The sequence below is a fragment of the Phoenix dactylifera genome, chromosome 1, assembly GCF_009389715.1.
Source record: "Phoenix dactylifera cultivar Barhee BC4 chromosome 1, palm_55x_up_171113_PBpolish2nd_filt_p, whole genome shotgun sequence".
In the NCBI taxonomy this organism is placed as follows: domain Eukaryota; kingdom Viridiplantae; phylum Streptophyta; class Magnoliopsida; order Arecales; family Arecaceae; genus Phoenix; species Phoenix dactylifera.
In genome coordinates, this window is record NC_052392.1 from 27497774 (window position 1) to 27522271 (window position 24498).

General features: G+C 38.2%; 2 protein-coding genes across 10 annotated transcripts; both read left to right on the plus strand.

The window, feature by feature from the left end:
- The first annotated feature begins 1962 nt into the window (after positions 1-1962).
- Positions 1963-3225, plus strand: LOC103718356 (E3 ubiquitin-protein ligase RNF126-like). The gene has a single exon (XM_008807139.4). The coding sequence runs from the start codon at positions 2098-2100 to the stop codon at positions 2722-2724; it is 627 nt and encodes a 208-aa protein (XP_008805361.2). The 5' UTR covers positions 1963-2097; the 3' UTR covers positions 2725-3225.
- A 1289-nt stretch (positions 3226-4514) lies between these two features.
- LOC103718349 lies at positions 4515-24020 on the plus strand. 9 transcript variants are annotated; one of them, XM_026808961.2, is made up of 11 exons: positions 4515-4875; positions 11092-11258; positions 11408-11512; positions 11644-11700; positions 12020-12100; positions 12535-12569; positions 13068-13178; positions 15721-15810; positions 15909-16065; positions 23435-23559; positions 23696-24020. In XM_026808961.2, exons 1-10 carry the CDS (start codon positions 4713-4715, stop codon positions 23555-23557), a joined length of 1089 nt encoding a protein of 362 aa, XP_026664762.1. In that variant the 5' UTR covers positions 4515-4712; the 3' UTR covers positions 23558-23559; positions 23696-24020. The 9 variants fall into 9 exon arrangements, 7 of the variants coding, with proteins under 7 accessions (XP_026664762.1, XP_026664761.1, XP_026664760.1 ...); XM_026808960.2 differs by having other exon boundaries at positions 23643-23957; XR_003387752.2 differs by lacking the exon at positions 15909-16065 and having other exon boundaries at positions 23643-24020.
- The last annotated feature ends 478 nt before the right edge of the window (positions 24021-24498 follow it).

A 24498-nucleotide genomic window follows, 5' to 3' on the forward strand; every position in this document is an offset into this window, starting at 1 on the left:
GCTGGGAGCAAGTTCCCCATCCCAGACCTTCCTAACATCACCATTCTCCATCCTCAGCCAAGTTCTGTTTCCTACCTTTTTTTACATTATGTTGAGGTAGCAAGAAGTCCACATGGCTGCATATCATTAGCTTGGTGCACCGCTGAGATAATACACTAGGGGTAGGATCCATGGCTTAGGCCTTCATCAGGACCTCCTATAAGGTAGTGCCCTTCTCCAACCGAGTGAGAAAAATAAGGGACATATCCCCTATTTCTCATAGCCATGACGCCCCTCTTCCTTCCTAAAACACCATCGCCTCTCCTTCGGAAAACTCATGTGCCCCTTCTCTTCCACTTCTTTTCCTCCTTCTCCTCCTCTTCCCAGCTAAACTTTCATCGCATTGCCACCATCTCGCAACTCCTACTCGGTCTCTTTCCTCTCTTCCTCTCCACCGCCACTCTCACTCCCCTCCTCTCTCCACCGCCTTTCTCTCCCCTCTCATGCACCTTCACCCAACTAGCGACCCTAGCTTCACTTCCCCTCTCCCACGCATGTTTCCCCTTTCGCAAGCTTCCTCTCCCACCGCCTCTTACACCTCCCCCTCTCTCGCATCCCCCCAACATTGATGTGGCCTCGTCCCCTCTCGCATACAACTAAGTTCTTGCCCGCACTCCCACTTACCTCCACCATCTCTCACATCTTCCCTTCAGTCTCTATCTCTCCCTCCTTTCTCCCCTATGTGTTAGTGGATGAGAGGGTAGTGTGCCCACTTCTACCCCTCTCACACACATTCTCTCTATTACACTCTCTTTTTCCTCAGCTGACCTAGGCGATCTAGTATCGCACCTTCTGTTGCTCTATAGTGCAAAACAGGATGAGGTTAGTAGCTCACCTATTAGAATTTCCTGACTGTTATATTTTAGAAATTAGAATTTCTAAATTTTAGAGAATTTTAGAAATTATTTAATATATTAGCATGAAACTAATTTCTAATAATAATTAGAAATTATTAGGTCTTGAAGAATCCTTAAGAAGTGATTTAGTTACCTAATTGTTAGCATTTGCAAGATAAGTAGCAGTTTACATTTTATCATACTTATTTAAAATTATTTGCAAAATAACTCGTAATATATTTGAATAAAATATTATTATGATTCCAAATTTATTTGTATACGAAATATCTATAATTATATAAATTTAATTACGATTGCATTACTGTTGCATATTTTTTTACCCATCATGCAGAAAATATATGGTATTAGTATATTTAGATCAAGCATGTAAGATCATATTTGTTGTATGTTCAGCTGTGAAACTCAAACCAGTATTAAAGAAAATTTATGTGTGTGACCTATGCCTTAAGGATTAAATGTGGCTGCGGGACCCTCATAGAAGATATATGTGGCAGTGCGACCTAAGCTATAGATATGAGTGGCACCTCCTGTGTGACCTAGTTTGGCTACATCCCCGCCCCAGGGGTTAAATGTGGTAGTGAACCATATCACAGGAGGTGAATCTCCATCTTTTTTTTTTTTAGCTTTAGCGGATACCTCATAGTACATGAGTACGGACACACCTAATAAAATCAGAAAACAAAACATCACGGAGAGCCCTAGGAAGCTCTCCCTCCTGCATCCATAGAATATCGCCTGAATGACTAGCCACATAAGAGGCCTCCTAATCGGCGGCCCTATTAGTCTTCTTATAGATATGCTTAGCTAGGAAGGCCTCCCCGTCACTACCCATCGCCCAAATATCATGGAGTAGGGGATGATCCCACCCCTCCACCTGCGGACCCTCCTGAATCTATCCTATAATGGTAGCCGAGTCACCCTCCATTATAATGGAGCGGTGAATCCCCATCTTCGTCGGCAAGAATAATGGAGTGGTTGCTGCTTTAATGGGACAAATTTCACTAGGTCCCATCTTCAATAATACTTCAAGGGGTCCAATCTTCTTTATATCCGGTTAATCTCCCAGATCTCATCCTCCTAAAAGTTGAGAATACTTTTTAGCCTTTGCCTATAATAACAAGTCCCTCCCCAATCTCCCCATATCTCGTTCTACTCTTGACACCCTCCTACATGATATTCTCCTCCCTCTCGTCCTAAGAACATGGAATTTGCAAAACTGGTGCTATTTCTGTTCATCTCCATCGTCCTACCACCTTGTTTGAGCATGCCAATTCCCATCATCAGTGCCATTGTTCGACTTGTTATGCGGTCCATTCACCTCCAAGCAACAGCACATTTAACATGGCAGTGGGGCTGTCCATTTGCTGGTCGACGTCCTCAACCTTCTTCCACTTCCAGCTATGCTCCATGTTTGCAGCAGGCATTGACCCTATGCAGTGTAGAACTTTGTAACCCAGCCTGTAAGTCTCCATTGGAAGGATCAAATGAGCAAGTAGTGTGTGTCTTCTGCCTGTCTAATATTGAGGAAGGTGAAGAGATAAGAGAACTCAGATGCCGGCACCTCTTCCATAAGAGCTGCTTCGATCGATGGATCGAGCACGGGAGGGCCGCGTGCCCTCTTTGTCGGAATTCTTTGATTTTACAAGAAACCAAGGCAAAGGTCCCTGACATGGACGACGAGGAGCTTGACAACTCTGCTGTCTCGTTTTGGTGGCTTCTGTATCTGAGTGGATGGTCATTGTGGTCAGTTCTCTTGGACACCATGGCTGCTAGCCAATGTGAAAAAGTTGCAGAGTTGTGGAATGAGATGGATAGCTTCTTTTGTTGATCTCCAGTTATCGAATTTTAGATACATTAGTAATGCATTCACTTTGCTTCAAGTAAGTTGTCTGATGGTTCAAGAAGTTGGGTTCAGTCCTCATCCAACTGGAGTCTACCTGACTTTTATCTATTTCATAGTACAATAATTCAGGCTGGGATAGTTTTGATAGTTATATTAAAATTAGGTTGCATGGTTTGGGTTGGAAATTTTTTGTCTAGCTGCCAAACAAATCAAACTGGATTGATTTGGTTCTATGTCAATTTTGTCTGACTTTGAACTCAACATGAACCCAATTCAACTCAACAAATTGCAGCCACAGATGCCACTTATCATATGAAACACTTAGGAAAAACATATCGCAGGAGTTTTGCCAGACATTGCCAAATAGTTAAATGTTGTGATTAGAGAAACAGAGAACAACTTAGTTGAGGATATAGGAAATCAGTGATGGCAAGTGCTTGTTGGATGCCTGTGGAAAAGATCATGTACAACATGAATAAAAGAAAGAATTTCTTGGATTACAAGATTTTAGCAGGTGAATCCTTTAGAAACAGTGTGACAGAAGCAGCCATTGGTGGTGCATTAGAGGTGTTGCATAAAACAACTCCTTTTTACTTGCCTTTCTGATGCAATCAGCCCACTTGGCATGGAATCTAGAGCTCTGTTATCAAGGCTTTAGCTTATTCGTTATTCAGAGGTGAACACGCTTAAGGTATCAAAGTATCTTAAAAGAACGACACTTAAATATAAGAGTGCTGGAATTTTTTTTAGCTTAATCTAGAGCTCTGTTATCAAGGCTTTAGCTTATTCATCTCACTGCTAAAAGAGAGTCGGTCTTGGGTGGCTGGAATTTTTTTTTTTAGTACCGGACTTCTTATTGTAACCAAAAAGAAGGCACTAGATCTTTTTCCTTTTAACTTACCAGGTTGTAACCAAATTACACCAACCCCACTCAGAGAGAGGGAGGGAGGGAGGGAGGGAGAGAGCGAGAGAGAGAGAGATTACAATAATAGGTTTGCTTTGCTTCTTTTACCTTTGCATTATCCAATCAAAAGAGAAACAAAGATAGCAGCCTTCCAAGTTAACATGAAAGGAAGGTTCTTAATATAACTATAATTCTTAAATTTTGGTGCTTAAATTTTATTCCATAGAAATCCAACTGTCCAATTCCCACACATACCAAAAGTCAATTCTAAAATAGAATAAAAATTTATGATAAGTCCAATTGTGTAATGGCATTTCGTATCCCACTCCCACCTTCCCTTATTAAGGGTGCAAAATTGGTTGGGTACATTTTAATCTATCCCAAAAAATTAATTGGATACTTTTGTACCAAATACATGTCCAACTCGTCTAAGATATGATAATTACTCATGACTAACTCTTATTTAATACTATGACCATGTAAGATATACATGGGTATCAAATTCACAGCAGGCCTTCGATCAAGTTAGATTTAGATGTCAAAAAATTAAATATTACATTAGTAGAATTAACGTGATTGAACTTGAACAAACTAGGCTGGATTTAATGGAAAGAAAATAATCAAACATCTAGTTCTAATCTAAAGATATTTCCACTCCAAAATTGGCTAGAAGGATATCATCATGGAGTCCAAACTCCTCAAGTGATGGATTGCATCTGAGTCTAAAATCTAAACCCTATAGGCCCAAGGCCAATCTATTTAGTAGCCGGTCTGGCATGTTCATATTGTTTAAAAAGTGCTTTCATAATTTTAAAATTAAAAAAAAAAACAGAAAATAAGTATTTGATAAGAAGATTGGTTAGAAAAGGCGCTTTTTAGGAGAAGCAGCTTCGAGCTTCTCCTTATTTTATATAGCTAAGAACACCACTTGGAGATATTTTTAAAGCTGCGGGCGGAGAAGATATCCTGTTATCCATCCCTCTTGGAGCCTCGGTGGGGTATGAATCGTATGATGGACCAGAGATAACGGTCACTGGTTCTCCTCCTAAGAGACTTCGTGAAAGGAATCATGGCCATGGACACGGCTTTCAGAGCTGGGTTGCTTGGTCTAAGATACTCCGAGCTCACTAATTCCCAATCTCCCCTTCTCCTCAGAGGGTCCTTACTTTCGCACACCCATGGCGTTGCTAAGAGGTCTCTATGCGTCTCAGTCATCCGGAGTTCCCTTCCTGGTACCCTTTCTCTGCTTGGACTTGACTTGATTAGTTTTTCTATTTACTCTAATGGAATGCCCCTTCTCTAGTATTTTTTTCAGTTTTTTTGGATTTTCTTGCCTTCGTAATTGATGAAGAGAGAAAGGAGGGAGCTTTCATCATCATCATCATCATTATAAGTAGAAGGTTTCTATTTGCTGTCTTCATTAGTTGGTTAAACGATGAGTTGGCTGAATAAACAAAAAAAAAGATCGAATTTTGAAGAGGTTTCCCCATGTATTTGATTTGAAACATTGTATTTTTTTTTTTTAATAATTTCAAGGGGTATTGGTTTTATTATTGTTGGTAAGGAAGCGGATGTGGGGATTTGTTATTCTGGTTAGCATTAGTTGCATTATATGCTCGCTGAAAATCTTTTGAGAAACTTAAATGTAAGGTCTGTCGTTGCTTCCTTGTTTGTGAAATTTCATTTCCGGCTCTTAGCTGATCAGAGATGACTGTTGTTTGGTAGATTTCCAGGGGTGTAAACTTTTCATGATTATAAAAGCACAACGTAGGAAAAGAATAGAATGCACATCTCGTCATATATTTATTTTCTTGAGGAAAACAATAGGCACTAAGTGCCTAAAGAATTTTATTGATAAGTAATTAAGGAGTTGCAAGAAAAGGAAAGAGAATGAGAAGATACAACAACTGAAACAGAAAAGAAAACAAGAAGTAAAGTCAGGCTGCCGGAATTCCTTTCACTTCCACAAAAATTTCTCAACACCTCGAAGATCCTTGTTAATTACCAGGTCGTGCCAAGACTTCAGTATCCTCTTAACTTTCTAATGAGATTAATGATACCCTTTAGCCACCCTCAAAAAATTCTATAGTTTCTTTCTAACCAAATTATCCAAACAATAGCTGCTGCCATCTATTCCATCCTTTCAACCATGCTGCACTCAACTTCTTCTTCCTCCATCAGCCCCATAAGTCCTCCATATCATTAGGAAAAGCTGAGTTTCAGCATAAGGGAGAAATGCTTCCACATAGTCTCAGAAGAAAAGGATACTTTATAAACAAATGGACAGCCATATCCTCCTCTCTTTGACAGAGAACAAAAGCAGGGGGGACATCTTCTTTTCCTTAGATTATTGGCCATGCATAATTTGTTGTTTAATGGAAGCCACATAAACATCTTATATTCTCATGGAAGAAACTCTTCCAAACTGCATCTCTAAAAGGAGAAGGAACTCTCATGCCTTGAAGAAGTCACAATAACCCTTTGTGAAGAACAAACCAGAGCACATAGGATCTTGTCCTTTTCATTAGAAAGCTGAAGTTTGTGAAGGGTTTGTGACAATTCCATTGCTTCCTGCTTCTCCACATCAGTAGTAAATATCAGAACCTTGGCCACATAGTCAGAGAACCAGTCTCCAAATTTGCATAATTCTGGTCTGTACTAATAGGATTTTCTGCTAGTAGCATCATCATCATGTATTTATATTTTTCTTTACTGATGAACTACATATAGACAATGAGAAGAAAATTTCTATAGTTTGTCATCACTCTTTTGCAGGGAGTAGAAACTTCAAAGAGAATTGTTATAGAACTGGTATTCAGATTAGTTCACCAGTTACTAATAAAAAACTGTATTCTGGCAAAGATTTAGGATTGATCAGAAATTAATTGAATCCAAAGTATCGAAAATATAGTCTTTTTGACAGCAAAATTTATGGGTAATTATCATTTCTTTATATGTAATTTCCTGGATTCTTTTCATGGGAATTATATTTCCAGATCTTACTGAGATTTGCCTGTAGAGGTGAATTTCAAAATTATCACTTCTTGATGTTGTTTGGTAGTGACTTCTAGAATATTAAACCTGATGTAGAGAAATTACAGAGAGTGAGTCTTCATTTCATGGTCAATAATCATGACTTTTGTTTCTATTGAACTACATAGAGAAATATGTTAGTAAATTTCCATAACATTAAAAGACAGTTTTTCTGAGAAAATATGGTAACCTTATGGTTTATTTGTTAATGTAATTTTAAATGGCAAAGTTGGTGTTTGCTGTGGACCATCTGCAATTGATAATTAGGTGCTTCATAAAAGATAATTCAAAAAGTAGTACTCAAGTTGATTCAGCAATAGTAAAAACTCTTCTTCTTCATCATCATCACGTAATCCTTTTCCAATCAAATATTTGATCCACTTTAAAGCACAAGTCGAATTGAGAAACCTTCATGCAAAGATTGAGCAAATTTTGCAACCAGCTTTTTGCCTGACATGAACCCTCTAAAAATTAGTGTCGATTTCGTCCAAGGAAATTTTGGTCAAGACTCAAGAGTATGACCTGTTGGAACCTACGCTAACAATGTTATCAATTGCAGTTTAAGCTTATCCAAAAAGAACCATTCAAAGATTTTTTTTCCCAACTCACGTTTACAGACATGCTGTTAAATCATAGCACAAAACTTTAAAACTTTTATTAGTTTCTTCTTTTAAATATCCTGCACAGGCTCTGCTAAATCGGTCGGTTTTAATCAGTTCAGCCTGTACCATACTGGTACCGGCCAGCACCGGTATGGTACAGCCATAGAATTTGATTCCGATCCCTTTGAGGTCGAAACCGAATGGCTCTTTGCCCGGGTGCAAACCGGTCCGGTTCGAACCGGTACAAGCCCGGTACCGGCACTGGAGAAGAAGAAGAGGAAGAAGAGAAAAGAAGAGGAAGAAAGAGGAAGAAAGAAGAGAAAGAAGAAGAGGAAGAGGAGGAAGAAGAAGAGAAAGAGGAGAAGAAGAAGAAGCCTACTTGTCGCACCGGGCTTCGGGTCGACCTCTTCCCTCAAACTGACGAGGATCACCCGTCTTGCTCGTGTTTCCGGCCCCTTCTTTGCTCGCAGGAGAAAGAAGGAAAGAGAGGAGAAGAAAGGAGGAGAGAGGGAAAGAAAGGAGAGGAAGAGAGTTTGAGAAGGAGGAAGGAGGAAAGGGAAAAAAAAGCAAAGAGAAAAAAAGGGCGTCCGCATGCGGAGCAGCGCGGGCGCGAGCACTGCGCCCACGCATGATTCCACACACAAGGAACCACGCTCGCGCGCGGTTCCCTGCTCGGGACAGCGAGCCCATATGGCACCGCGCGCGAGCGCGAGCCCACACGGGTAATGCCATAGAGTGGCATTTAATGCCACTTTGTGGCTAAAATGCGAACGCATGCGTGCGTCGCGGCTTTTTTTTTGGCGGTTAGCCGGTTCGGTACCGGTACCGAACCAGTACTGGTCCCCACTGGTACGTCGGTTTGGTCGGTTCCGCGTACATTAATCCTGCACTTTTCTTTACCAAAAGAAATTCTTCACTTTCTAGTCCAGGTTGATTGAGTTTAAAGGCCGATCACAGCGTTTACATAGACGCACGCAAGAAAGTATCTGGAATTCATAGTTTTGGGAAAAAAATCAAATATTAATACGATTAATAAGAAGATGCCAAAATATTATAGGATATCGGTGTCATCAAGATAAATGGACAAAACTCGGTAAAAACTAGAAAAAAGATTTGAATACTTTATAACCATTTGCAATATATATTTCAATTTATCTTTAATAATTTCATAGAGACATTTGCCATAGAAAACCTTTCTTAACATGAGAGAGAGAGAGAGGATCAAACTGGAAACTCATGTGGTTACTATCATGACTCAAAACCCATCTCTACCAAGTCCCAAATGTTACTGCAATCTTGATCAATCAGTGGCTGGATTTAATTCAATTAATTCTTGTGGCAGCACATTTACACCAATTTAAATCTCAAGATATGTAATTATAAAATAAATGGCCATCTGATCATACAAAGCAGCTAAAATTTCATCCAAACTAAACTTTTGCAAGACATAATCCTTAAATCAAACCAAGATTTATTTCATTCCATTGTCTTATTATAGACAAAATAGTTCAACTTAGGGACAAGGTTCGCTTTCTTGTCGGTATGGTATGGTACGAAAATTTTTTAGCACAGTGTCGGTATGGTATGGTACGGAAATTTTTTAGCATATCGAATAACGGTACGCCATCCATACTTGATACCAGTACCGAACTGGTATGATACGATATGCCCCGTACCACCCGGTTCGGACCAGTACTGTGTACTAAGCTTAGAGGCAAATATTACATCTTTAAGTATAGGTACATTACAAACCCTTTCCTTACTTTACTCATGCAGTCTCTTCTTTAGCTACAAGTCTTACCTTAAGATACACACCTTAGGATACACAAAGCAGATCTAACTTTTCCTTTTATGGAAGTAGCTTCACTATGTACACCAAGAGCGCCTTAAGTTTGGCAATAGCCTAATGCCGATTAGCCTCACTCTGAAATATCATAATTGAATGACGGGCTACATACGTCAGCAAGTACCCAAATATTCAACTCATCTAAGTCTTAATCTTGAACTAGTTGGGCTCAAGGTATACCATTTCGGTACCGAGCCCCATATCGTGCCACCCTATCACTATGTTGGTACGTCCAATACAGGGGCCAATTCGGCATACCGAGTATCGTTGCACCTTCTTACAATGTATCGGTACCTAACTAGTATTGTACGGTACGCCCCATACCATTTGATTCTATGCGGTATGGCGTACCATGGTTTGGCTATATAAATCCTTTTCCTCCGTTCCGAAAATACACAAACATAGCAAATAATATATTATCAAGTTGCATACGTCTTCATGCAAAGTTATGGAAAACACTCGTTTAGGGATCATTGAGATACACTTAGAAACACTTGAGACACTAGGTATACTTAAAAACACCTGAAACATATCATGATCATTTCAATAGCAACTGGTTAGTAATCAACTATCATAGCTGCAGGTCAGGGATTCACTAATCAATAGGCCCATTAGCTAAGGGTTCACCTAGAACAACTATTGTATGTGCTGGTCAAGGCTTCATCAGATCATGTCTATTGAGAAGTTGAAGGCCTACAACTTAATGCTGCTGACCAAGATCGTATCTCGACCAAGAACACGAAGCCCAACAACTTATTCTTCTCTGGCTAGGTTCACTTATGACAATATGACTGACTAGAAGTTTATGTTTTAGTTCATAACACTTTTAGGCAATATAATGATCAACATATATTTTGAATGACCAGAGTCAAAAGAAATATATTTCCATAAATTTAAATCATGATGACTTAACACTGATAAATTTGGATGTCGAATAGTCATTCAAAACACATATTTTCAAAATTCAATCGCCACAAAATATTACAGAAAATATCGGAAAATTATCAAACTTGGATCATTACATTATAACAAGAATATATAACATATAGAATTATTATATAACCAAGCACAATACTAAAATTAGAATCAATAAGCTGCCTCAACTTTAGTTAGAAACAAGGATTCTAGGCAATCCATAGTTAGTGAAAAGAAGAAAATCAATTTCTGAATCACTATGGAACCTGTAAAATATTTGCTAAAATATAGATCGTCCACTATGTAAGGATACTTATCAATACCTGTCTTAAAACTTCACTTTATACTCTCCACTCTTTTTATTCCTTACTTTATTACTTTCTTAGCTGCTTTCTATAAGTGGCTTGAGATTTTTAGAGTTGCCAAAACAGTAGAAAGAGAGGAGCGCTCTCTTATATATAGGTCGCTCCTAAATGTGAGGTGTCTAGCCATCACTATTTAGTAGCTAGATATCAATTCCAAGTTCAGCTAGGTGGCTGAATTTTAGCATAAGATGGCTGTTTTACCATGAGGTGTGACAAGCATGAGGTGGGGAATAAGCATGATGTGACATTAACATGAGGTGTCATTAGCATGAGGTGACAGTTGCCTAAAGAAAGAATTAGGTGGCTTTAACTCTTTCGCATTAGCAATTTAGTTCTTGAACTTTTCTTATTCCATCTTAAGGTCAAAATTGTCATAAAATTCGGGTCCTTATTAATATAATTTCCATAGAAAGACTTAGTTTCCATGATCCTATTCGTACATGTCAATAGTTGATATAATACACTTAGCTCAAATATACAAATAATCATGTTATATGCACTAACATGTTAGGGTATTACAGCTATGTTTGTGTTAAGGGATCTCCTAGAAATTTCTGCGCTCACTAATATCCGTACCATGCTTGTTGTCCTTTTACGCAATATCATAATACATTGTAAGCTTCTGCATATTTTCAAATTAGAATCCCAAAGCTTCTTAATCATCTATGTAATTGATCTTCAAGCCAGGAAGAGAAGCTATTGGAGATGATGTGATGCGAATATTCCTGAAGGATAGGCAGTTGAATGGAGATTTTATATCTAAAGTTTCTGATATGCTTTGGCAGAGGGACAACTTAATGCATGAAGATTCAGAAATTAGCCTTGTGCATGAAAATAGTCAGCAACATGATGAGGTACAATACTCTTCAATTTTATTTTGCATTGTTAAAATTTCCATGTAAAGGTCTGTTTTGCTTATAGGTTCACTCCACGTTTGGACTTTTTGACACTTTCGAGAACCATTCTTAATTTATCTGATTATTCATTTCTTTTTTACATTTAGATGCTAGAGAATGAAAGCAGGAGTGGATATTTAAAGCTTACCAGAGCCAGGGAGTGGGTATCTGGTGATAATGTTGCTCCAGCAAAAAAGAAATTTGTGGTCAAGGTCTGTTTTTTGATGGTTATACTTTTTTATCATAATATATGTTGAAATAGTTCTTTGGCATTCCTAAGCTTATGGTGAAGCTAGAAAACCAAAATCAAGATGCTGCTGTAACTTTCAATGTTTGGTGACAGGAACGGCAGAAAGACAGTGAAAAAAGGAAGAAACTCAACCTTTTAAAATATGAAGCGGTATCTCCTTTTTATTTATTTTTTCACTCTCTCTTCTAATTTAATATGGTAAAATTGTTTCGGTAATCAATTGCTTGTTTCCTGTTTGTTTATTATTATAACCATGAATCTTGTACAACAACAAAGATCCACGCATTGTTGTGGACCTTAATGGTTGGACTAATATAAATAGCCTCGCAAAACAAATATATTACATTATAAAGCAACATAAGAAAGATTTCATATTGAGATGGTTGTATTAGAATACAACTTTAGATGCATGGGATCAAAGTTCTTGAGATCGGTTACTTATGTTTCTTTCTCTTAAACTTTCTTGCAGCTTAAAAGAGAACTTTTGCTTCTAACTACTGGTATTGGAGCTGCTTGCAGTGCATATTGTTTGGTTAACTTATCTGTCCAGGTATATACCTATATGCCTTTGTTACAATGACATAAACTGATTTAGACAGCTAAGCAAGAAGATGTATGACTCTGTTCACTGCAATGGTTCCCTTTGAACATGTCCATGTAGTTTATAAATCAATGTTGTGGTAAGAATGTTGTAGAAGTCTTAAAACATGCAAATTGAGAGGTATATGATTCCCTGGAAATTTATGGATTCTTACGATAATATCAAAAGGCTAATATACAATGTAATACTTGCAAATGCCAGCACCTTGTTTCTTGAGTATATGCAACAAGGCATGGTTTGTATATTCTCAAGTATATTTCTGATCCAGCTTGTGCTGTATGTTATTCTTAATTAAGAGGTACTTTTCCATTGGAGACTTTCTATATATCCAAATGTTAGATTTTGTAAGCAGCCAATTATGCATCATTATCTTAATCTTGCAGGCTGCTATCAGCTATGCTTCTGGAGTCCTGTTCAGGTTAGTTGAGTGATTAATTTTATATGTCTTCTGTAATAGTAAAAATTATGACAACATAGTGCAGTTGTCTATGCATTTTTCTTTACACCTCCATATTCAGTATTGTTCTGCCTCTGTTACCTAGACATTTTGCTTTTTAAGAAATTTTGTATGCCAACAATGTTAAGACACTTGCGAATGACACGAAGTGACACAAAAATTCTTTGCACCACAAGATTTGATTTCGTTCCTTAACTAAGCGCAATGTTAATATAAAATTTTGAGTGCAAGCAATGGCACGTCAACTCAATAATCCAATTGGCAAGTTAGATTGCATTCAAGTGCCTAGACACATTTGATAAAATCTCTTCTCTATCAGTAAGCCTCTTGGAAATTCATATCTGAATTTTGAAAATCAGGATTTCTTTAAGATTAATCCAGATCTGAATTCAATAAGCTGTTATTTATTATTGTGTAGTGCCCAATCATGTTTAAGACTGCATTATTTTGGTATTACAGAAATCGGTTCAAGCAATGCACCTGCTATGAGTGCCTTCAACAACTCTGTTCTGTCTATTTCTGCTTAACAGAAGTGGGCGAGAGTATGGACTACTCGAAGATGTACTCATGGTTAGATGTGTGAGCCTAGAACCTTTCTTGCAACGAACTTACAGTTGGAGTTTCATCATCATTTTAACGCTTCTAGTTACTATTTAATTTGAAAAAATTGAGTATATCATTATCACAATTCACAACCTACCTTGAGAATTTCATCATCTCAATAAAGGACTGCAAGTAGGGAATAAGAAGAAAATAGTCAAATATCCAAACATGGAAGAAACAGTTAGGATATTTTAAGATGTTGACAAGGATCGACGGAGCAAGGAATCCATTTTCTCGAGTCCTGTGATTTTAGATTCCTCATCAAAAATCTATCACAGAAGGACCATCTTGTTGAGTTCTATGATGATCCAAATCAGATATTAGGCAATGCTGTGTTAATTTGTTCAAAAGATCTAAGGAGGGATGTCATCTTGAAGTTCCTCAAGTAACTTCTTAGTATGGATCAGAAGTCATACTTTCACAGCCATAGTTAATTAACAATCTTATCATGAGAGGAAATAGTATCAAACTCAATCTTCAAGGTTTAAAAATCCAACATTGGGATCAAGCATGTGAAATCATTCAGAGGAGCATGAGGAAGTGATAAAGCATTGTGGAAGCAATTATGCAACTGGGACGTTACGGATATAGATGGTTGAACTTTTAGTTTTTAGGCTTTTATTTGTCTATTTTCATGTTTGTTCTGTACAATTTTCTTGGATTTTTTTTTTTGTTAATCAAATTGAAGTCAGATTGGTGCATATAGTGATGGGATTTAGTTGGTTTCTATTAGTTGGTTATTCTCCTTATATAGAAATCTTCTTTTATAAAGATTTTAGCCAACTGATTGGCTTTTATTTTATTGTCTTTTAGAGCCCTAAATAGATAAATATAGTGTGCCAAGAGGCCCAAGACACTTTGTAAGGTAATGACCTGCTGTTCGGGATTCTTTTTGAAGTTGTATGTGAGCTTTATTTGAGAATAAAAATTGGGCATAGGCCTTTTCCTTTCTCTTTTTCTCTTCTTTTAGTTCCTCCGATTCTTCTCTCCATTTCACTTCTGTCTTTAATTCTCTGCACAGCTGTGATTGAATTTATGTTGTAGCACACCAGATCTCTTTGAAATTCGGATTTGAATAGTGAAAAGAAGGGATATCATTAAAATAAATATAAATATGATCCATGTCAACTGTTATTAATTATTGTGTAGCCTCCAATCATCTACAAGGCTGCATGCCTACATCACTTTTGCAAGAGAAGAGGAGTCAGCATTTACAATTTGGATCCAGTGATTTTTGAGGTGATACGGATGATATGGCTGTGTATATCGTTTAGCATACTGTTTTTAATTTTGAAGGTGCACTATTATGTATAGTAGGTTATGTGCTTGTTTTGTTACAGGATTTTGTTTATGGTTATGGTTTGTACCAAGGTCCGCAGTACCAGAACCGACAACTATGTCGGTAGGAAGCGGTATGGTGCAGTATGATTCCATGTTGTTTCGGTGCGTACTGAGAGATGCTAGGAGAGGGAGAGGGGGGGGGCTCGGAAGCCCTCCTCTCCTCCACTTGTTTGCAAGGGCAGCTAGGCAGAGCCCCTTTTTTGAACGAAATAAGAGCTTGGCAAAAAGAGAGTGAGAGAGCAAGGGAGGGAGGGAGGGAGAGGGAGGGGAGAAAAAAAGATGCCGAGAGAGGGTGAGGGAGGGGGCTCGAAAGCCCTTCTCTCCTTCACTCATCCGCATGGCGTGCTGGGCGGGCAAAATAGGGGCTCGGGCCCAAATTTTTAAATTCTTTTAACTTCTTTAAGCGAAGTCAGCATAGAGTTTGCCGACTTCACTTAAAGAGTTTGCTGACTTTTTTAAGTGAATGGCAAACTCTATGCTGATTTCGCTTAAAAAAGTGAAAAAAAAATAAAAAAAATTAGGGTCGAGCCCCTGTTATATGAAACAAGTGCTTAGCCTAGCACCCTCTACAAATGAGTGGAGGAGGAGAGGAGGGCTTCCAAGCCCCCCCTCTCTCTCCCTCTCCCGGCATGTCTCTCGCTTCACCTCTCTCTCTCTCTCTCTCTCTCTCTCTCTCTCTCTCTCTCTCCGCCTCTCTTTTCTTCTCCCTCACCCCTTCCCTCATCAATTTCTCGACTGAGGGCCGGAAACGCCCCGGTCTGCCCCTAGTATGGCTCAGCATGCTCCAAACCAAACGACTCGGGTCGGATGGCAGTCCTTAGTTTGTACTACACTTTGACTAATACTCTGTTCAATGATTTATTTTCTCGAGTTAAGAGTGGTTTATTTGATGTTATTTGCATCTGTATTTGATTAACCATGCTAATCACATTTCTGGATTCAGATGAGTCACAAGACTTCACATGACCGAGTATCTCAGTCTGTGCTGTTCTCCTTTAGTCTCTGATCTGTTATTCTGATAAATCACAATTTTATATATTTTATACATCATGGACCTTGAGAATATCCTGTTCATGATTTCTTTCACACATTGGATGCTTATATGCGTGATAGGGATGGATTCAATGGTCTGAATTTTTTTTAATCATGCTTCTTGCTTGTGGAACAGTTGTTTGTACCTTCAGCTTCTTTATCATCACACTGATAACCTGTCGAGGGCAGCTGTTGCTGAAGCTTTTATGCAGAAGAAATTGAAGAAGTAAGTGTTTCAGTCATTGCTAGCTTCTGTTGTCTGTTATCATCTTATGATTATTTTCTGAAGCTTTTCTTCATAAATGACTTGGTGTCATAAAATAGAATCGGAATAAGAAGCGAGGACCTAAAGAATGTGTTAGAGAAAACATTGAGTGGTACCACCCTGGCACTTTCTTCTCCAAGGCTTGTAATCCCTGCAGCGATATATGGAATCTGGGCCCTGTCACACCATTTCCTCAATAGTTATTTTGATTTTCAGGTGCAAACGTCGCTGCTTAATAATCTCTTTCATGCATATTTTGCTGATTAAAAGGAAAAATGATTTACTAAAGATTGATCATGAAAATTTCATATGGTGACATGCACTTTGTTCACTATCTGTCAGATAATGCATGATCTCGTATATTGATCTAATTTCTCTGTTTTAAACAACCAGAAAAGAAACATTCTTAAAGCGGACAACTACGTCAGTATTCTCATGGGTTACTTGGATCTTTCGCTTATCATTCAATTTATATTATCATTATCATCATCCAAGCCTTTTCCTATCAAATATGGGGGTTGGTTATAGACAATTAACTCTAAATTGACAAGGCCACATGGAAGGATTAGGCAAAACTAACTATCAGCTTGATGTCAATTTTCTATAGAAATTGAAGTCAAGATCTTGGTAAGGCAAATTAAGGCAATAAAGAGACCAGCATGAAGCCTATCTTCCCAGTTGGCAGGTAGAGAGCATGCAGACAAGGATGTTTCAGATAGGCAACATATTTTTTTTCTGGTACAAAGATAAGCAACATATGTTTCTAATAACCATAGACCCATTACTTGAGAACTCACATGGAAAGCATCAATCTGTAGGATATGAGCACTCCGCCTATCAAAGACTGCTGTAAGTTAATTGTTGCAATCTAGGAGAGATTCCAAGGAAACAGTATCCAGATATAACAATTGACACATCAGATGATCCATTCTCTCTCCTATGAGGGTGATCAGTTCACCGTGATCCCATTGGAAAACTAATCAGTACATGTTTCACCTGGAGCCATTTTTTTCCTTCCTTACCTGTATATAATTACCAGAAATAATAAAGATGGAGAATAACTGTTGATTTTCTCTGTATTATTCACTTGGTAAATCACCCGTTTGCATACAAATTTAGGCCAGTCATACGTGGGTGTTTTGGTCAGTTATACATGGCAAGATTAGGTAGCTGTACACATGAGAAAATAAGATAAATATGGGTGTCAGTGTCTAGGCTAATACGGTAAGTATGGGTGTCAATGAGGAGATGAGTATACATGATATATTACATTACATGGTGGCCATGGTATATGTGTTAGACTTGGGTGTCAATCCATATCATACTAGCTAATCCCCTCCCCCCTTAAATGGAAGATGCCTTTGATAGAGTGCTTCTAAAGTTTGAATAGTAAAAACTCAAATCATCCCATCAGATGACTCTTTGTAAGGAGAGCTGCAACAAGTAATTGGAATGAGATATATGGCAACTGGATTGTCCTTTGTTCGAAGTGATAGTCAATTTCAATACGTTTGGTATGCTCGTGCAATATATCATGTGGGCAATTTGAATGCCTTGACAAAGTGCATGTGAAGGTTTGATGCTGAAAACTGAAATCATGATGTTGGATGACTCTTTGTCAGGTGATATGCAACTAGTAACTTGGATGAGATATCTGGCAACTGGATTTCCCTTTGTTTGAAGTGATATCCAATAAAGTGATGGTCAATTTCAGTGTGTTTGGTGCACTCGTGAAATACATCATTTTGGGCAATTTGAATGGCGTTTTTATTGTCACAAAAGGAGGTGGGGTGAGAGATATATATACCCATGCCGTGGAGAAGGTATCATAACCAAACAACTTCAGCAGTAGTATGGGCTAAAGTTTGATCCTCTGCTTTCAGCACTTTAATGGGTGACAGCAGTCTGCTTTTTGCTTTTTCAATATATAAGAGATTTACCAATGATAGAACATCAATCAGTAGCATCACCGGCCCAATCAGCATTAGAATAGGAATTAAGTCAAGTGCAGATGTAGATGATAGGTGTAGGCATCGATCGATGGTGCTTTTGATATAATGTAGGATGTGCAAAACAGCAGCAAAATGAACAGATCAATGAGAGGCTATGAATTGACTGACAAGATGGACAGCATGAGTTCAGCACAGCATAGTTGAAATCAGGCCCTGTGATTCTAAGGTAATTGAGACTTCCAAATATCTGACAATAGAGAGTTGGACCGGGAAATGGTTTGCCATTACTTGGTCAAAGTTTGAGATTTAGTTCAACTGGAGTATTGCAATTTTGCTCTGTCAAGCCTGCTTGGACAAGTAGTTCAGAATAAAGATGACAAACAATCTAAGTGCTCGAGCTTGGGTTGGAAGAAGCTCGGCAGGCTTGGTTTGAAGCTAAACAAATGAACTTGAACTAACAATCTGGGCTCAAAATTAATTTCAAACCGATCCAAAAATAGTACCAGCTCAATCAAGCTTGGCTCGATTAAGATCAAAAATATATGTTATATATAAGTTTAGAGAGTGGTTATTGAATCTTAAATCCAACGATCCACAATATTAAGATCATTTCAAGCTTGAATGTTTGTTTAATTTTTGAATCCATAAAGTACTAATTCAGATTTGAACCAAGATTGAAGTCAAGCTTCAATCAAGTCTGAAACGAGCTTTATTTTGGGGTTGGAAGCTTTAATATTGTAAAAAAAACTTTGTGTGTATTTGGGAGAGTAAGAAAGGATATCTTTTCCCAAAAAGTAGTATGATGAGAAATACATAGTTTCTTCATAAGAAGGTCATAACAACAATATTCTTTTTTACAAAAATTCCATAGCCCAAAAATATACACGTAAGAGATTTGGTGCTTATCTTGGAAGGAGAACAAAATTTTTTTGAGCCAAAATGTGAAGATGAGAATAGTCGAGAGTGGTATGACATAGACGCTCAAATGGAGTTACCTCCTGCAGTTACATTGGAGGTGCATGATTAGTGAGGTATGTAGCTGTGTTCTTAGCTTCTTTCCAGAAACCTTTTGGCACAGAGGAAAACAATAGTAAGGTACAAGCAGTTTCCGGTCCACAATATGATGGTGCTTGCATTCAGAAAGCCTATTTTGTTGAGGTGTATCAAGACAAGACAATTGGGCATTTGTCCTTTGTGGTTTAAGGTATTCGGTGAAAGCCTTAGAAACATATTCACCACCAGTGTCTAAATGAAAAGGTTTTACTGTTTTCGAAATTGTGATTTTTTTCATGTTTGAAAATTCTAGGCGAACTTTAAGAAAATCAGATCAAGAATGGAGTAAATACAACCATGTTTAATTGGAGCAGGCATCAATAGATGCCAGAAAATTGATCTCTGCCATAGAGGCAAGAGCAGGCTGCCGCACATTAGAATGTACCATATCAAAAGGAGTGTATGAAATAGAATCACTTGCTTGGCCAGTTTACAATTGACCAAAACCATGGTTTTTTTGTCAAGCTTAAATGGTCCATGCAGACCTTTATTAATCATACAATGAAGCTCTATGCCAAACATAAGCACCTATGCCAATACATAATGGAAGAAAAGACGAGTGCAGGCAGTAACAGAAGGGGTACCAGTATGCAGTGGAACATGTAACTTATGAAGAACAAAGAAACGACTAACTTTATGCCCCATCCCTCATTGCATCTCCATCAAATGATCCTGTACAAACAACTAGAACAGAATGTGATGGTAAAACCTTGCTCACATAGTAATTTAATTGAGATTAAATTCATAGAGAGAATCAGCACAAGTAAAACATCGGGCAAAAAGAGATCATTAGACAAGGTTTGAGAGCATCTCCAATGTGAGGCAAGAATTGCAAATTCATCAGCAGTATGATCAACAAGAGAGAGAAATGGGAATAGGCTTAGCAAAAGAAGTGTAGTTATAGGTCATGTGGCTAGAGGCACGAGAACCAAAGAACCATCCATTAGAGAAAATATGTAAAGGAGTGGAGAGGGTAGAATAGAAGTTGTATTACCAATATTAGAGAGAACTTTTCTGATCATATCTTGGATGTCTTCCATAGTAAGAGCACTTTGACTAATAGGTTCGGATGGAGTAGGAGAAGGCTTGGAGGGAGTGGAGGTCGCTGCGAACTTCTATTCTTCTAGCCTTCTACTCTTCTATTGATAAAACCTCTTCTTCTTCGCCATATTTTTGTAGGTAGGAGAGGTCAATTCTTCAGCATATGCCCAAATTATTTCCTATAGTTTCGTTGTACTTGTGGCATGTGTTAGATATATGCTCTAAAAGCCAATATGGCTGACACATTATTAATTCTAGGACATAATTTTGTACTTGACTTTATTATTATTGAATAATAAATGGGCATCTTTTTTATTCATATTGTTTGTGTCTAGGAATCGTCCAAGGAATTAATAAGATGATGATACATATTCTCAAGAGTTGAGAATTTGAGCCATGTATCATTAGTGATTAATTTCTAAATGCTCCTAATCAATGGATCATCACGAGGATGGTGATTGATCCGATGAGATCAGTGCACAGATCGCTTTCTTTATGGATGGACGAGACTGAAGTCCACAATGTAGGGACACTGAAGTAATAGTGCAGGTGCTTGTTAGAGAACAAGGGTACTGAGCGTGACCAAGACAAGAAGTCACTTGGATGTCTATCCACTCGTCAATGACTTGCTTGATGTTGCAGTAGTATGACTGGTCCTTTGACCTGCGGTGCTTCGGCTACTCACAGTGAAGTTATTGTAGTTTGACTGCATATATACATGGTCTCTAGTCATATGGATCCTTGTAGTGTAGATTGACTGCAGTAGGTTCACTGTAGAAGTAGAGTATGCACCTACATGAAATCTATCGACCTTGATAGATAAGGAGTGATCCTATGTAATTTATAAGACTGAGTTCGTAAGACCTTGGCCAGGGCAATACGTACAGTGGAGAAAGAGTTTTCCACTCTTGAACTCAAGTCGAATAAACCTAGACATATGACAGACGACGGGGTTTGACGAGTTATCCATGACCTCCGGTCTGTAGGGATCCACGATAGAAGGACTATATCATACGATAACTGCACCTAGAGGTTCATCATTTCATTCTGCTGGGTTGCCACTGGTGGATGGTGAGACTCACAGGGACCATCTTGATGATCGATGATCCCTGGTGAGTTGAATTGGAATTGTTTCAACCCATTGAAAGAAGTTTTCAATGATATTGTGATAGAGATCACAATATATCTCACTACCAGACAGAATAGAACCTATGGGGTCTCGCACATTAGAGGTATTGACCGATATGATGGTTGAATTGTGATTAAGAATCACAAATAATTAATTTAATTGATAATTGGTTAACCCGCTAAGAGTTAGTGAGTAGAAGAAGGAATAATTGCAATTAGATTGCAATTTAATTTAATTAATTGGATTTAATTAATTGGACTTGATCATGAGTCCTACTTGGAGTAGGATTCTAAGAGTCCTAATTGGATTAGGATTTCAAATTAAATTAGAGTCCTATTTGGAGTAGGATTTCTAGAGTCCTAATTGGATTAGGACTAAAATTTTAATAAGTCCTAATTAGATTAGGATTTCTTAAGTTCTAATTAATTTAATCTAATTAATCTAATGACTCCTAAATTAGATTAAGATTGAAGAGTTCAATTGAGTCATGGTTCATTTAAATCCTAATTGGATTAGGATTTGGAAAAAATTCAAATGGGTGCACTTAATCCTATTTTGAATAGGATTGAAACCTAGCACTAGACCTAACCCAATCCCCACTTAATTTGATTAAGTGGGGCTAACCAAATGGGATAAGAGGGAGGGGTACGCCCCTCCCTTTGCTGATGGCGTGAGGAGAAAAGGAGGGGCGTACGCCCCTCCTCTTTTGAATTCAAAAAGGGGATAAAGATGAGCTCCTAAAATTTAGGAGCTCATCTCTATCCACACGCCATCAAAAGGATGGGTTCAAGGGGCTGCCGAATTGATGGTTTATTCCCTCTCCTTTCAGCCGTGAACACCCCCTTCCTCTTCCTCCTTTGAGCCGCAAGCAAACAAGGAAATAAGGAAGCTTGGCGTGGCCTCCTACTTCCTTCTTTTTGGTTCCAAAGCAAGAAAAAGAAAAGGCTGCGAAAGGGCCCTTATATCTTCTTCCTTGGCTCTTCCTTCTTCTTCCTCCTCCCTTAGGCAATCAAGAGTTGATCCAAAGGGAGGTCCTCAGCCATCTAAAGCCATCTCTGCAAGGGAGCTAGCACCCCAGAGAGATACGAGAGCATCGATCGGTTCACTACCTCGTGTGGATACCCGTAGAGGCCAGACACGTGTGCGGCTTCCATCGAACCTCCATCAAATCCACGAATATCAGATTTGCGGTGATCATCTACTCGCACAAGGTGAAGATCTGATCTTCTTAATTATTTAAAAATAGTTTAAAAGAATTTAATCCTAATCTATCTACAAACGATTTTTAAAATTACGTTCATGCGATGAACGGGATTTCGCGCATGCCTTTCTGCTGCGCATTGAATTTTTCTGAAATTTTCTGCAACATGCGAGGGATCCTAACAGCATGACTTTAGGCAGACCTGCAGAAGGTTTAGGGTATGGGGGAGGATGGTGAGTCAGCTGCATGAATTGACGCATTATCTATGGTGGAGAAGGTGGTTATTCCTTCACATGTTTCTTCTACCATCAACTCTAAAAGGGTGACATCAACAGTTAAGAGAATGTGATAGTATCAGAACAGAGTCAAAAGTCTCCTTGAAGAGCCATCAGGAATTGAACCAATCTAGTTTCCTCCCGATGGTTATAATAGAGTTTGGCATTTGCCGTCCATTTTGGTCTCTTAGGGGCCAGTTGGTCCTAAACCATAGACATCTGGGAATGCATGTCAGAAACAAATTGACATTGTTGTTTCATGGTACGGATATGCATTTAAAACTTATAGTTACGAGCTAAGTAGGTTTGATGATATTTACTTTGATGAGTAATAGTGCTAACTGCTGAGTAGTTCATCAATTTGAGATTTAAACAAGGCAACTTTTTTTAGCAGCAGACTATATCTACTCAAAGATCTCATATAATGCATGACCAACATAGCTCTTTCCCCAATTTTAACAATTTAAAATCACATCATATCAACATGAGGAGACAGTAAAATCATTTGAAATTTTGGAGGCTCGAGCTGATTGATACTGTAACAATTGTTCATCGAGCAGAATAGCAACATGATTAAAAGGAAATATTTAATTTATTATCCATTCCTTTCTTCAACTCAGGTGGTCATAAGCTCCTCTTCTGGTTTAAGTTTAGGAGCGCAGACCTGGCATATTGAATCAGTTTCATGTAGGCACATATCCAAATCTTATAAGCTGAAACTCGAGACATTTCCATTTTTCCTGCATCTTTTTCCTTGAAACGTTAGCCTGTCGCCTTTACTTCTATCAAAATGTTGTTGCTTAGACATATCTGACAGCATATTCCACTGATATTTCATTTTCTTGACCAATACTATTTCAATTTGCAAAAATGAGGATCAGACATGTTCCATATGTATAATTCAATGCTAATGGATCTCCTTTTCCATTCACAGCTTGTTCCTGGAATGTTTGGCTTTTTCGCATATAAAGCTGCAGCCTTAGTCCAAGTTTACAGAGATAATGAAGATCTGCAGTTTGTATTTCCAGATAATGAGGAGGGATCAGATAACAGTTAAAGGTACTTGTTTCTAAACCCCTTGTAAAGAACTAAAGATGTTGGTGCTGTTGCCTATTTTCTACAAGTGGGATTTTATCCCGCAGGAATATTTCTGTGATGGACAAGCAGGTGAAAAATAAATTATCTCCACTCTCAGATTTCATGAAGGCTCTAATGAAAAGAGGCACTTTGGGATCCTTTTATGAAGTTATCATTGAACTCGTCGACCTTCTAAAACCAATTGAATTAGCCAGTTAATTGGTTCCACCTTCTCACATTTCACAAATATAATCTCGATGTATCAGAATCACCATGTATCAGAGGTGGATTTTTTCCCATGTAGCTCCACTTTTTCAAGAACACTGTTTTTCTAGGACTCATTTTCTCAGGTGGATGCCAACTGGTCATTTCATGTTTCATGTTTGCCATGGAATAACCTTGTCATTTGATGTTAAACACAAATATCAACGGTGTTTAAGTAAGGTTTAGCACACCCACATAAATGTCATGAAGTATAAGGGGTTAATGCCGTGGAATGTATCGATACGTATGCTGAAAGATAACATATGAACCAAAGCATAAGTTCTGAGTCCAAGGAAAGGAGATGAATGGGGTCAGTAAAGTGGAAAGGATCTTGAAAGTGGGTCCGGTGGTGGATGATGGTGCGCTTCTTCATCCACTACCAATGGAACCTGTCCTCAAATTGCAAAACCCTCTTGAGAGCTACATGCAGATCCCATTAAAATTAATCAGACTTATCAAACCAATGCAGTAGCCAGTTATCATACTAAAGTAATTCTATATATATATATATATATAGTCAATATTGTTGCTTACTTGGATGACGCTAGAACAACCTATTAATAGAAAAAGCTTTATTTGTTCGCACATGCTTAATCGGAGAATTATGCATTTGTGATAGGGCTAATTCAGGATCAAGCAAACCGTAGAAATGCTGGA

Excerpts from the sequence above, each read along its gene's own strand:
- LOC103718349 (XM_026808961.2), top strand. The coding sequence starts at position 4,713 with ATGGCCATGGACACGGCTTTCAGAGCTGGGTTGCTTGGTCTAAGATAC. Across the intron at positions 4,876-11,091 it reads CATCCGGAGTTCCCTTCCTG|GAAGAGAAGCTATTGGAGAT; the intron begins GTACCCTTTCTC and ends TCTTCAAGCCAG. Across the intron at positions 11,513-11,643 it reads AAAAGAAATTTGTGGTCAAG|GAACGGCAGAAAGACAGTGA; the intron begins GTCTGTTTTTTG and ends GTTTGGTGACAG.
- LOC103718356 (XM_008807139.4), top strand. The coding sequence starts at position 2,098 with ATGGAATTTGCAAAACTGGTGCTATTTCTGTTCATCTCCATCGTCCTA.